Source organism: Furipterus horrens, unplaced genomic scaffold, assembly GCF_987537825.1.
Source record: "Furipterus horrens unplaced genomic scaffold, mFurHor1.1.pri manual_scaffold_6, whole genome shotgun sequence".
NCBI classification, from domain to species: Eukaryota; Metazoa; Chordata; class Mammalia; order Chiroptera; family Furipteridae; genus Furipterus; species Furipterus horrens.
The window spans coordinates 52,774,029-52,787,577 of NW_028327176.1; the positions used below are offsets into that span (position 1 = coordinate 52,774,029).

The 13,549-nt window shown below is 48.1% G+C and overlaps 1 protein-coding gene across 1 annotated transcript; it reads right to left on the minus strand.

Moving 5' to 3' along the window:
* Positions 1-1,873: 1,873 nt before the first annotated feature.
* On the minus strand, positions 1,874-5,064 carry LOC150006200 (uncharacterized). Its single transcript, XM_090280290.1, has 4 exons — positions 4,341-5,064; positions 4,192-4,230; positions 3,201-3,280; positions 1,874-2,026 (listed from the first exon to the last, which is right to left on the minus strand). Exons 1-4 carry the CDS (start codon positions 4,436-4,438, stop codon positions 1,929-1,931), a joined length of 315 nt encoding a protein of 104 aa, XP_090136416.1. The 5' UTR covers positions 4,439-5,064; the 3' UTR covers positions 1,874-1,928.
* Positions 5,065-13,549: the final 8,485 nt, after the last annotated feature.

Sequence of the window (13,549 nt, forward strand, 5' to 3'; positions counted from 1 at the left end):
GCGGCCTTCCAGGACTTTCCCAAGATGCTCCCCCTCCAACCTCGCCTCTTCCAATTTTCTTGCTGCCCTTCTCCTCACTCCCTGCACAATGGACACAACAGCCCTCATGCACTCTAGGCCCTATCCCACTCTGGCCTTTCTGCATGGGCTTTTCCTCTGCCAGGATGCCCTCTCTGTGACAGTTAGCATAGCAGTTCATTCACCTAGACCTCAAGTGCACACTGCAAGGTGCTGGCCATCACTGGTTGGATAATTGAGTGATTGCTTGTTAGACAGCCAATTGGTTATTGCTGACTCCAGGAGAGAGAGAGAGGAAGAATTGATTTCTGGCCCCACTGCAACCCAGAAGGGGACAAATTTCAAAGAAAATAGTTGCCTGATTTTTCACCCCTTCCTAGTAAGTAGGAAACACAGACACCTCTGAAGCCCAGATAAGCAGGGATTTCTCAGTGTGCTCTGGGGAGGCCAGAGGTCCCACTGCCTGCCCGGGTGGGCACAAGGAAAGCCCATGGGGAAGGCCAGGGCTGTCCTTCACATCACTGTCCTTTTGAATGGTGTCCCTGGAGCTGTTCAGTGCGCCGTCTACTGGGTCACATGTTGTGGCCCTCGGGGAAGCTGTCTTTAGAATCTGTTTCCCAGGAGAGCTGGGAAAGAAACCAGTGATGTCTTTTACTGGGGGGAGAGGTCAGTGAGAAAATAGAATGCATGTCCACGCACGTTTTCACACAACGGTTTCTGCAGGTGGGTGATGAGCACTGCAGGGAATAGTAGAGGTCTCTTGGATTTCAATATCTCGAGAGAGCCCCCTGATCCACTAAGGGTCAGCTTCATCTTGTGCTTTTGTTGCTACAAGCTCTCTGGTTAAGATACTAAATCCTTCCATCCTACATCCCATCTGATGGGTTACTGAATTGATAGACCAACACCTCCCTCTCAGGGTGCTGGGACAATGATATGAGCAAATAACCGTAAAGCACCTACCACAGTGCCCCTCACAGGCACCCTGAGGTGTTCTCTCAAGGGGCCAGGGGCCAGGATAAAAATTGTTTGGAACAAGGAGGACTTCCTGGCACCTTTAAAATTATGCTGCAAAAAGAAAGAATTAGAAGAAAGAACAGAAAAGCAGGGGTGGGGGGGGCGGGGTGAGGGTGACAGTGCTGCTTCTCGATATGCTTCTAATTTGGAGATCCTGGCAAAGGGCTGGGAGACAGCGTGGCAGGGAGACAGCGTGGCAGGGTGAGAGTAGCCCTCACCCTAAGCCAGGAACCTGGGGTCTGGAAGCTGCTCTGTCGCAGCCTCAGGGCTGGCCATCCCCCTCCCCCACCTCCATGTCCCCTCTGCACACGGAGGGGCCAAGGGGAGAGCACCCCCGGCCCTGCTCCCACCCGGTGCTGCGAGTCTGGGATTCTATTTAAGAGCAGGCAGCCCATCTGGTTCCCATTGAGGAGACTGCGTTTTCTCAAGTGCCGCCCCCCCACCCCCCCAGGCACACACTGCGATCCAGATTCCCACCATGTGACCCCACCTTCTCCCAATGGTGTTCCGTTTTATGGCTTGTTGTTCTGTGTGCGTGATTTGAGTTTGGGGACTTTTTTTTATCCCCCACACATAGATTTCCCTCCCTTTTCCAGAAAACGTGGAGCCTGAACTTTTGACTGCCTGAAACCTCAGGGGGATGGCAATGAGGACAGAGGGCAGTAGGAGATGGATGCCTCCGCCTGTCTCCCACTGCCGATTCCTCTGCTTCTTCATTTGTTTCTTCTCTGTCTGAGGCGCTGCTCCTGATGGCCCCTCACATGAATCAGTCGAGAGCTGCGGCCAGAGAGGAGGCTGGTGAGAAGGAATGGGTTTGGTTCAACAGTTCAACCAACATTTATCGAGCTGTTCGGGCCTGTGTGTGCTGGGGTTGCAGAGGGGAGAGGCCAGGCTCAGGACTGGAGGAGGCCACAGGCTGGTGGTAGAGGCATGGAAGCATGAAAAGAACCCAGTTCTTGGCTGAACACCCACCTCAGGCTGGTCACAGGGCCTGGGGAGAGAACAGGGAAAGTCATGAACTCTACTGGACAGAGAGGGGCCAAGAGAAGGTTTTTGGTTCCTTCAGTCATTCCACAATTATTTATTAGTCCCCTTGTGGTGCCAGACCCTGTGCTGTATATACTATGAATAGTGGTGAATAAAACAAACATGGTTACTATACTCAATCTTTACAAAAAGAAAGACAGCAAATAAAATAGCAAACATGTACATATAAATAACTATAAAGTGTGAAAATGCTAACAGTTAATATTAAGGGGCCTTGTTTAAACTAGCTGATCCTTAAGGAAGTGACATCAAGCAAGACTGAAAGAAAGAGTAGGAGTTAGTAGGGAGTGTTCCTAGCAGGTGGCAAGTATATACCAAGGCACTCACACCCAGAAGAGCTTTACTCCTTCAAGAAGCTCAGTGAAGGGCAATGTGGTGAGAAGATGGAGGTGGGGACAGAAGATGGTCCAGCAGAGGTATGCGAGATCATCCCTGTCATGGGAAGGCCAGAACTCAGCCTGAGGTCAAGGTCAGAGGTCATTCTGAGGTCAAGTTTAAGGGTCAGTTTGAAGCTGGGCTTAGTGCTCAGGCTGTGGCCAGTGTTTTGCCTTTGATGCCAGAATCGGAGGTTGGTCTGTGGCCAGGGTTAGAGTCAGTCTGAATTCAGGGCCAGAGTCATTCTGAGGTCAAGTTTAGGGGTCAATCTGAGGACAGCATTAGGACCAGTCACTTATTAAGTATTCATTGAGCATTTCTTTGGCTGACTCCCTGACAGCACCCCTGGCCTTCCTGGAACTTAGAGTTGAATGGGGAAGATAGTAATTAAAGAGGGAATTGCCTGAATAGTTAGTTCATTAATTGCCACAGCCACGAGTGCTGTGGAGTGGAATGCTAGGTGACCAGAGACCTCAGAAGAGGGTATTGTTTCATTTACTACGGCCATGTAGTAAGTGACCTCACAACTTTGCAGCTAAAAACAACAATTTGTTCTGCTTACAGAATTTGAGAATTGGAAAAGGCATGGTAGGGATGCTTGTCTCTGCTCCATGCTGTCTGGGGCTTCAGCTGGGTAGACTGGAAGGCTGGGAGTGTCTGGATAGCTAGGGACTGGAATCATCTGAAGGCTCCTCATTCACATGTCTGGCACCTGGTCCAAGACTGATGGCTGGAGCACCTACCTGGGGCCTCTCCAGGTGGCTTGGCTTCCTCACAGCATGGTGACTTCAAGGTGTCTGGACTTCTTACATAGTTATAGCAGCTATGGGAGACAAACAAAAACTGCATTACCTTCTTTGACCCAACTGCAGAAGTCACACAGCATCACTTCTCCTGTGCTCTATTCTTCAAGCAATCAGTGCCCACCAAGGAACAAGGGAAGGGGGATTAGACTCTACCTCAATGGGGGAGCTGCATGGTCAGACTATAGAATACATGGATCAGAGATATTTGGAAATTTCTGGAAAATGCCATCTGCCACAGACACAAGCAGAGGGCAGGTCAGTTTGGGCTGCAGTAAGGGCTCCATCCCCAAACAACATTAGAAAGAGGACAAGACAATTTGCTTCTGGAACGCACACTGGCCTCTAGCACAGCGGGAGCTATCCACTCATCTAGGCAGCCCCAAGGTTACAGGTCACACTGAGGTAGATGAGAGGATTAAGAATTGAATAAGCTCTGCCAACACTTCCTCTCCTGCCCAGTGGAGAGGGTTGGCCATTTCCCAAGTCTTGGCTCCACTTCCTCACTGCATCATTAGTTGTCCCTCTGTAAAATGGGGTTAAATTCTCCTGGCCTGGGCAGATCAGAGACTGGCTTAATCCATACTGATTTCAGGTTCCCTAAAGCTTGAGGAAGCTACAGGTGGGCCTTACTTTGAATAAATGCCATACTTTAAAAACCTTTGGTGCCTTCCAGATGGTAAGTGTTAATAACATTTTGCTGATGCAATCAGAAGTTTTGTGAATCAAATTCCATATGAATACACCAGGGAACACCTTGCCTTAATGGAATCCTTTGGTAAAGTCTTCTGAAATGGAGAGTGGTTTGTAAAGTTAGGAATTTCTCCCATTCTGGGTTTCTTTGAAAATACAAATTTGTGTGGCCCTGGTTGGAGGAAGCAGAGGCTCTCCCTTCCCAAGATCCAGAGTCAGATAAAACACCTTTACTCACAGCGGTCTTTCTCTGCCATCAGGGGCATTGTCATCTGTCCTGGGGGAATGAGAAGAAAAGAAATGGGTCCAGTAGAGGCAATGACCCACTAAAATCAGAAGTGGACAGAGCCTGGGGGAAAAATAAAAACAGTTGGAGTAGGCACCAACCTGGAGACTGTGAGCATGAACTTGGAGCAAGGCTGCCTTGCGGAGTACTTCATGTGAAAGGGCAAACGGCCTTGTGCAGGAACCTGGGCACTGGTCATGGTTCAGCTGCTAACTCTCTGAGTGGTCTTGGAGCCTCTCTCTGGCCCTCAGTTTCCTCCCCTGGCTGAGTCACTTCTGAGTCCATTCCATAGCTCTTGGGTCCTGACCCCAACAGCAAACCACCCCACCCCTCTCCATCCCTTTGCAATGGCTGGAGGTCTACAGCAGTCAGGGCATGACCCCCTTCCTCACTGGCCTTGGGAAATTCCCTGAACTTGGCCCCTGGTCAGGGGTCATTCGGGAAGTGGGGCCCAGATGACCTCGTGCTGGGTTCTTGCCCAGCAATTCACTCCCTTTGCAGGCTGCTCAGCTTGGTGACTCACCTCAGGGGGAAACAGCCAAGGCCATTTGAAAACCAAAAGCCCTACGGGGCCCTTTCCTTTCAAAGGCTCTGAGTACAGAACAGGCCTTTGGCAACTCTTAGCTCTTCTCCTCCCAGGGACTCAGAAGAAAAGGCTAGATGTGTCTCAGGCAGGGTGGTTGTTTCCCCAGGGCAGGTATAGCACCCGGCGTTTCTCCTTCCCTTATCTCTGATCCAGGACCTCAGGACTCTAGGTTCAGCCTAGCTGTGTGGTTGTGACTGCACTCCTTGCCCTCTCTGGGCCTGTCTCTGCATCTCTAAACTCCAATTCTTTTGCTTTAGCTCAGTCTATCCCTGGGCTTTCTCTCCAATCAAACCAACTCAATCTGCCCCCCACCCCCCCAAATCCATGCATCTTAGCCTCAGGGAAATTTGACCCACTCAGAGTCCTGTGGCAAAGCTGTGTCTTGCTTTCTGAATATTCATGGGCTCCCCTGCATTCTCCAGCCACCTGGCAGTTAAGCAGGGCCTGGTGACCAGCTCTGATCAAGGATTACTTGTTGGCTGAGCATAGAAAAGCAGGCAAGATCCTCTGCACACTCTCTTCTCCTGCCACCTGGAAGATGAACAGAGAGACCGCGTATTACAGACCTTCACTGCTGGACATGATAGCAATTTAAATTAGTTAAGATTAAATGAAAATTAAAATTCTATTTCTTAGTCATACTAGCCACATTTCAAGTTCTTGATAGCTGCATGTGACCAGCAGAGATTGCATTGCACAGCACAGACAGAATGTACATCATCGCGGGAAGTTCAATGGTACAGTGCCATTCCAGGTGGTGAAGCTACAAGATGTAAGGTCACCATCAGCCCAGGTCCTCAAGCAAAGAAGAAGCAGGGCCTCGTACCAATTCACAGTGACATGTAGCATGAGCTAGAAATAAACTTGCGTCATGTGAAGCCACTAAAATTTCAGAGTAGAGCTATGGCTCCCACGGAGCCCAGCCTACCCTGATCAGCAAAGCCTACCTGCATAAAATAAACAGAAAGGAGGAAAAACAGGCAGGTGCCATATTCAATCCAAATAACCATGTAATACAGGGTCAATACCTTGCCCACCTGTGGCAGCAGCGGACTGAAGCATTAAGCTCCTAGGGGAGGTGAAACTAGAGACGGGCCTTGGAAAAATGGGCAAGGTTCATATAGGCTTGTGGTTTTCAATCTGTAAGAATTTTTGGTTTCCCACCTGGGAAAGCTGAATAGTCAATGAGAAGGGCAGGCATTCCAACAGGAATACTACGATGTGTAAAACACGGAGCAAAAATGTTGGTGAAAACACAAAAGGACTGGACTCTGCAATTTTCCTGGGGGTGGCAAGGGAAACTTGGGAAGCTCAGGAGGTAAGTCAGATGGGAATTGAGAAGTGAGTTCCTCCGTATATTTTCACCCAGAGGGGGCCAAGAGTAGGGGATAGAGCATGTAGAAAATGAAGGATAAACTAATGTTGTAATTACTGATAGTCAGAGTGGGGTTGACCTCAGGAGTGACAGGCCAGAATTCAATAACTGGGATTACAGCATTTGATTGGGAAGTGTGGGGATTCAGAGATGGTATTCTGCTTGTGGACTAATCAGTTAATTGGTGATTAATTCACAACAGAAGCTAGTTATCCCCAGAGCCTCTCCCTTCTGAGTTCTAAGCTCAACTTTTCAAGACTACTTTGCTTCCCCAATGGAGTGTCCTCAGACTTGTCCTGGCCAAAGTGATATACAGCCCACACCTCAAGCTGGCACCAAATGTCATAGTAATGCAAGTGCATGGACATGGCCTTGGGATCCTTTGGGATTCACACCACCACCACCTGCATGCACACATGTGCGCACACACGCACACGCAGATACACACACACACAAAGAACTCACCTCTCAACAAGTCCCACTGTGGTCTTTGCCAGCAATGGCCCCAATTTCTCTACCTTCCCCAGAATCACACCTGTTTTTCTCCTAGACCACAGCAGCCTCACAGCTGTCAGTCCTGCCTCCTAGCTCTACACCCTCCACCTCATCCTTCATTCCAGCAATAAACCAGAGTCCCGATATTTACGTGGGGCACGTCTCTATTCAAAGGCCTTCGGGGCTCTCCAGAGAAACCAAACCTCCTTGGTCTGGAATTCGAAACCTCCACTTGCTGGCTCCCACATGTACTGTTTGATTACTTACTGTTTCCTTTGCACAACCCCCAACTGTGCCAAACAGATACCTCATTGCTACCTCTGCCCCTTACCTCTATCAGACTCCTCCTGTCCCATGAAGCCTTTCCTTCTTGATGATTCTCTTGTTCTCTCACCTTGCCTCTCTTCTACTGCCACCATGGAGAGGTTCAGAGGTTCAGAGGGACAGATAGTCCACCCTTCACAGAATAACTGAAGTCTGGGAAGTCACTTTGTGAAAGTATACTCAGATGGAAGGGATCTAATTACACTTTTTAGCCTCTTTCTTCCCCCTCCCATAGCATCTAGCTCACAACAAAGTTTCACCCAAAACGGCAGGCGAGGGGCACTGGAGGTCTTTGGGGAGAAGCATGTCTGGCATCTAGAATGCTTTGTAGGAGCTGCAAACTTCACTCCTCCTCCCACCTCTGTCTGCACATCCCTGAAACAAGAGGGTTGAATGAGGAGGTCTCTGAGAGGCCCCCAGGGAGGTTGGGCCTGCTCTGCCCTGACATCCTCTTGTAGGCCATGGTAGGATGCAGAGCAGCGGCATCCTTAGGGGAAGCCTGAGAGCCAAGAGCAAAAAGAAGCTGGGGTTCCTGTTTTGAGCTGTTCCCTGGGAAGTGTTCCTGGTGGAGAGAGATCAAGTGAAAAGGGAGATTGGGAGTCAATGGCATGGACTTGTGTTTCCATTTCCTGACTTACCATTGCTGGGATGAGGCCTCCACACCAAAACTTCTGTCTTCCACTGGACTGCAGCCAGTCGCTTCCTCTTTATACCCTGGATGAAATCTGAACCTTTACTGTCACACATGCAGGAGGCCATGTGTGATCTGGCCCTTGCTGACCTCCTTTTCCTCATCCCCAGCCCCACCCCCTTATGCTTCACACTCACTCTCTGTGTCCTGGTATCCTGATGGTTCTCCGCTCCCTGAGACCACCTGTTTCCTTCTCCTGCAGGTTCTTCCACAGGCTGTTTCCTTGGCTTCAAATCCTACACCACCCTGACTAATGCTCACCTTTGCTTCAGGTTCCAGCTCAAAGGTGGCTTCCCAGAACCTCAATCACCAAATTCCTCCATACTTTGGAGTCCCTGCTATATGCTCTCATGGCTCCCAGAGCCCTCTCAGTGTTTGTAATCACACGTTGGCACACTTACTTGTTTGATGTCTGTCTCCCCTACCAGAACATAAGCTTCAGAGGGCCAGGGCCAGGCCTATTTCACCCACTATTTAATTCCCAGCAGTGAGGCTGGCATCTAGTAGGTACTCAGTAAAAACCTGGAGAATAAGTAAATGAATGAATGGGAAAAATGAGACAGTTTTTAAAATCATTCAGAAGATCCTTAGCACCACATAGGCCAACACCCTCTGGGCCCACCTCCCCCAAAGCACCTTCACACTCCTGCCCCAGCCGTCATCACCTTCTGCCCACACCCTGCCCATTCTTACCATACACAGGGGAAGGGGATGCTCCACGTGGCTTCAGCTGGCCTGGACCTCACGTTGAGCCTGGCCAGGCCTGGGCTTGTGGAGAATAAACAATTCTAATCCAGAAGGGCCTCACTTTGCCCAGGAACTGGTCTTAGACACGTTGAATTCTGTGATTCTGACTTCCCCAGGCCCGTCCGTGAGCAGCAGCCTCTGCCCCCCTGGTGGGGTCTCGGGACCAGAGCCAGGACTCTGCCACCCTCCGGGTCTTTCACCTCCCACAGCTCTCAGGCCCCCCAGCTCATAATCTCTCCGTCAAGATGTAAAAATACGTTTCAAGGCACTAACTAGGGAGGTCATTACTTCAAAGACCCTCTTGGCAAATTCTTTTATTGGCCCCGGTTTAAAAGCCTGAGTCTTCTTATAATGGAGCTCCTTAGAGCAGAGCCCACCTGTGAAAATACTGCCCTCTTCAGGGATTGAGCCGGGCAGGGAAGGGCAGGCGCCAGGCCCCTCAGCTGCTCCCAGAGGAAGGGTGGGGAGGAGGCTCAGAAGAGCTTAAGAAATGGTCTTTTCCTAAAGAGAGGGAAACTCCTCCTGGCCAAAGTCTCCAGATGGGAATTAACACTTTCAGGGCCTCATGGAGGCAACCAGCAGTGAGTGTCCCAGCCCCAGGCTGTGCTCCCCTTCAGAGAGACTCAGTGTCCTAAAGGGACTGATGTTGGCACAGCCATTCATCCCTGCACTGCCCAGCCCTCTGAGCAGATGGCCCAGTGAGGGAAAGCAGAGAGAGGGAAGGCGCTGGATCTCCTGTCCCCAGACATACAGGAATTCCTGACTTTAGTCCTCCACTCTAGTTAACATGGGGAACTGTTTGCTCCAAGCTTTCACCACCCTGTCCATCCCCAGAGAAAGTCACACAGGCCTCTCCTCCTACCTTTTCAGGGATAGCCCTCTTGCAATTAGCACCCCTGTCCCCCACCCCATGATTTGATCTCTCACTCTCTATTTGTCCCTCCCACCCACATTTGTCTGCTATGTTAAAATACACAGCTTCAGTTGCCGCCCTCACCCCCTTCTCCCGTTCACAGCCTACTTCTTGGAAGTACACGCATGTGCTGTCTTTTCTTCCTCACCCTTAATTTCTCCTCAAGCCAGGCTAGTGTGGCTTCCCTCCACTTTCCTGAACTACTCTCTCCAAGGTCTCCCTGTTGCTAAATCCGTTGTCAGCAGTATAGGGCCCCGTCTCCCCACCGTAAAGCACCCCTTCTCCTTGCCTTTCTTAGCATGCCTGAGTTGGCTCCTACCCTCCAGCTGCAGCTCCTCCTTCTCCATCATTCCTCGCCTGAATTCTGTTTCGACTCCTCTTTTTCCCTTCTTGCTCCACACTCTCTCCATGGGATCTCACCCACTTCCATGGCTTCAGTGAGTAGAATCTTTACCTACAGCCCAGATCTCTCTCCTGAGCTTTGGACCTATAGATTCATTCATTCATTTGTTCGTTCATGCACTCTCTAAACAGATTGAGCTCCACCATTTTCCAAGCACTGTTCTCAGGAATAAAACAGATCAAGTCCCTGCTCTTGGGGGGTTAACAATGTAGTAAGGACAAAAACTATAGAAGAAAACAAGGTCATCCATGCAGGATAAGGGCCAGTGTGACTGGTGGCCAAAGGGGCTGTACCTGTCAGGAAGTAGAGACATGGTAAGTATTAAGAAATGGGGGATATATTATAGGAATAAGATATTCCACAGTTGTGGGGAAAGTTATGGAAATGAAAGTCCTCAAGGGAGAGGTGGAAGATCAGAAAAAGTTTATGAAGCAGCGCCCTAAGGCCAGGTGTGTCCAGCAGGGGTGGGCCCTGAGGAAAGTCAGTGGAGAGGTGTGTGGGATGCTGTTTCCTCTACACCTGCTGCTGACCAGGGCTGGATGTAGAGGAGCACATTTAGAGAATCATCAGCTCTCACCTGGATTACTGCTGACTTTTCTAATTGGTCTCCCTGACACTATTCTTACCTCATTCTGAGGTGTCCTTCACAGTACAACTTAAGCAATCTTTCTAACATGCAGTTCTAACATGTCAGTCCCTTTCTTTAAATGCTCCCTGCTCCTCATTACCTTCCAGGTAGTGTTCAGACTCCGACAGGCTGACGGAGCCCATCCTGCCCCTGGCTACCACACTGCTTCCCTTTCTTCTTTGCCCTCTTATGGACCAACACTCCTTCCATGCTCACCTCAGATTTCCAGATCATCACTAGATAAAACTTTCTTCAGCTCCTCATGCTCTCACTTTCTTCTAGACCTCAGGACATGCTTTTATTTTTTCCCCCTTGCATTCTTTTCCTGGCCAATTCTTACCCTCTTGAACTCAGCTTAGACACCTCCTCCTCCAGGAAGCTTCTATGACAGCCACCCACAGACAGCTGGGTCCTTCCCACATGCTCCTCCAGATCATGTATGAGATCCTCCCTTTGCCCTAGTCTCATGTGCAAGTACCTGCAGGCGTACCCATCCCTGTACCTCACTTGCTTGTGAACAGCATGAGGGAAGAGGCGTCGCTGTGAGCAGCCCATGCCAGGACATTGCAGGTGTTTGATAAATATTTTGTTGAATTAACAAAGGTTTATGAGGGCTGTGCAACAAAACATAAATATGATTATTCTGTAATGTTCTTGTAAAAGCAGAATATAAAATTTTGTGTATATTAAGATTGCAACTTGTAAAATAAATAGAAGAAAAATGTGTGCATAGTTCAAATGAAAAGGGAACGGAAGGAACAAGATATAAATGTTAATAAAGGTTTATCTCTGGCTGGTGAGACTGTGAGTGACTTTTCTTTTTTTTACACTTAGGTTTCAAACTGTTCTTTAAAGTTTAAAAATTGCCATTAAGTGTTTTCCAAAGCAATAAATTGCTGCCTTACCACCTACTTCTATTTTTATATTCACATTCCTTCCTAACCACATTTGTTCTATACTTCCAAGAATGGAGATCTCTGTCTCAGGCGGAGAAAGCCAATTTTTTTTCTTTCAGTAGGAGTTGACTGACCTGTCTTCTCCCCGTCATCTGTTCCCAAATACCATCTGCCAGGAAACATGTCCCCATCCTTTCTTATTCTTCTGCTTTGTATGACAAAAAGTAATCATGAGGGTTTTGAGTTGTATCAGAACAGCATACTGATTGATATTTATAGAGACATAAATGGCCCAGGTGTAGCTCTCAAATATAGCTTTCAACAATAAGCTTCCCCCAGAATCCCCCAAGGGGATATATAAACAGAAGACAAAATAAGGCAAAGGTGATCTTTGTTCCCAGGGGTCATTTTGCCTCAGGTGTAGAGTTGAGTCAGGTCTCCATTGGCTGTGCTGGGTGACCTTCTCCTCTCCAGATTAGCCAGCTTCAGATCCTGCAGTTCTCACTGTGTGAGGACAGGCAATCCTGAGCATTCCTGATGAAGGAAGAAGAAGAAGGTATAATGTGCAATGAAGAAAGTGTGGGCCTTAGAACTCAGAGCAGCAGTGATCCAGGAAGCCCACCCCAGTATGGGAGCATCACCAGGTTTACCCAGCTTGCCAGTCCAGTGGAAGCAAGTAACCACTGAATCCAGACCAATCTTTGACCCTGAGCATCCTCTTATCAAGTCCCCTTTGGAGCTTTATATAAGACCATTTGGAATAGTTTTCCCTTAGGACGCTTTCTTTTTATCATGTTTGTCATTTCAGGCCATGTTTAAGACCTTTGAATTTGATCTGGTAGGAAGAGGGTGAGCCTTGAAAGTTGCCAAGCAATGGACAAGACTTGGGTTGCTTTAGTTCCCTGAAAAGGACACTCTAACATCAATGTAAAAAATGGGGAGGTGGGCTGAGAATTGGGGCAGGGGATATTAAGAGGCCACTGCTAAGGGGAGTAAATGACTACAGAAAAAATACAATAAAGATTAAATTAAAAACAAAACAAAACAAAATAGCGGCCACTGCAATAGTTCAGTGAGAGAAAACAGAAGCCTGAACTGGGGCAATCAGAGGAGGTGGGTCCAAGCGATTGGGGGAGGGTTTGAGAGCCATTTCTGGGGTAGAGCTGAGGGAATTAGAGGAGGAGGTAAGGTTATGTCCAAAGCTCTAGCTTGGGAAACCAAGTGCTTCATGACAAGTCCACTCAAGACATGTGACACAGAAGTAGCATTTGAGGAGAGGATAATGAGTTTGAGATGGCTGAGAGATAATCCAGGTAAAAATTTTCAATATGTATTTGAAGATATAAGGCTGGAACTTAGGATAGAAATTGAGGGTATAAATATACACACAGCTAGAGATGGAGAAAGAAATAGATGTAGTGATAGAGACTATAAGTGCAGATAGCGATTATAACAGATACATGTGAGAAACACAGACAGACTGAGATAGATCTAGATGTAGCTTAACAAATGGCAATAGATCCCAAACCTGGATGACTCTAAGGATTTTCCAAGGAAGAAATAATGGTAATTGGTGACCACTTAAGCATATGTGATAAAAGCGTGTAAGCAGTTAGAAATGATTCTAAATCTTTGAGTCTTGGTGTCTGGAAGAACAGTAGTCTCATTGCAGAAACAGAAAAAGCCCAGGTTCTGGGAAGAAATGATGATGGTGTCAAGGTTGTTGACTTTGAGATAATGTGGGACATGCAACTAGAAATGCTAGGTAAGCAGAATTAAGACCAGAGCTCTGGCAGAGTGAACCTGGAGATGCAGAACTTGGACTCATAAAATCATAAATGTTAGAGGTCAAAGGAATTTTAGACTCCATCTAATTCATTACCATCTTTTCATAGATGAAGAAATTGAGACCCAGATAGGTTAAGTGTTATCCTCAAGCTCACACAGTTTTGCAGGCAGAAACAGGAGCAGAAACCTAGGCTCTCTATCCCCAGTCCAGAGCATCTGTCACCTGCAAAGAGAAGTGTGTTGAGAGTATGCAGATGGATAAGACAGCTTTCTGAGGGAGGAGTGCAAAGGCTAGTGTAATGTGGAATCATGGTGACTCTGAGAGGCCTGAAATGGTTACATTAGAACACTTGGTTGGAAGCGACAGAAATTTATTTTGAACTAACTCAAAGCATTAAAGGGGAAATTCATGTAGCCAACTCATAGTGAAAGTAGGAATGGAACGGGCCTATAGGGACAACCGG

Bases quoted from the DNA above. Each gene is read 5' to 3' on its own strand.
- LOC150006200 (XM_090280290.1), bottom strand. From the start codon at position 4,438: ATGACCAGTGCCCAGGTTCCTGCACAAGGCCGTTTGCCCTTTCACATG. The intron at 4,231-4,340 runs GTTGGTGCCTAC...TCATTCCCCCAG, and splicing joins TTCATGCTCACAGTCTCCAG to GACAGATGACAATGCCCCTG. The intron at 2,027-3,200 runs GTAGGTGCTCCA...TTCTCTCCCCAG, and splicing joins GCCACCTGGAGAGGCCCCAG to GCCCTGTGACCAGCCTGAGG.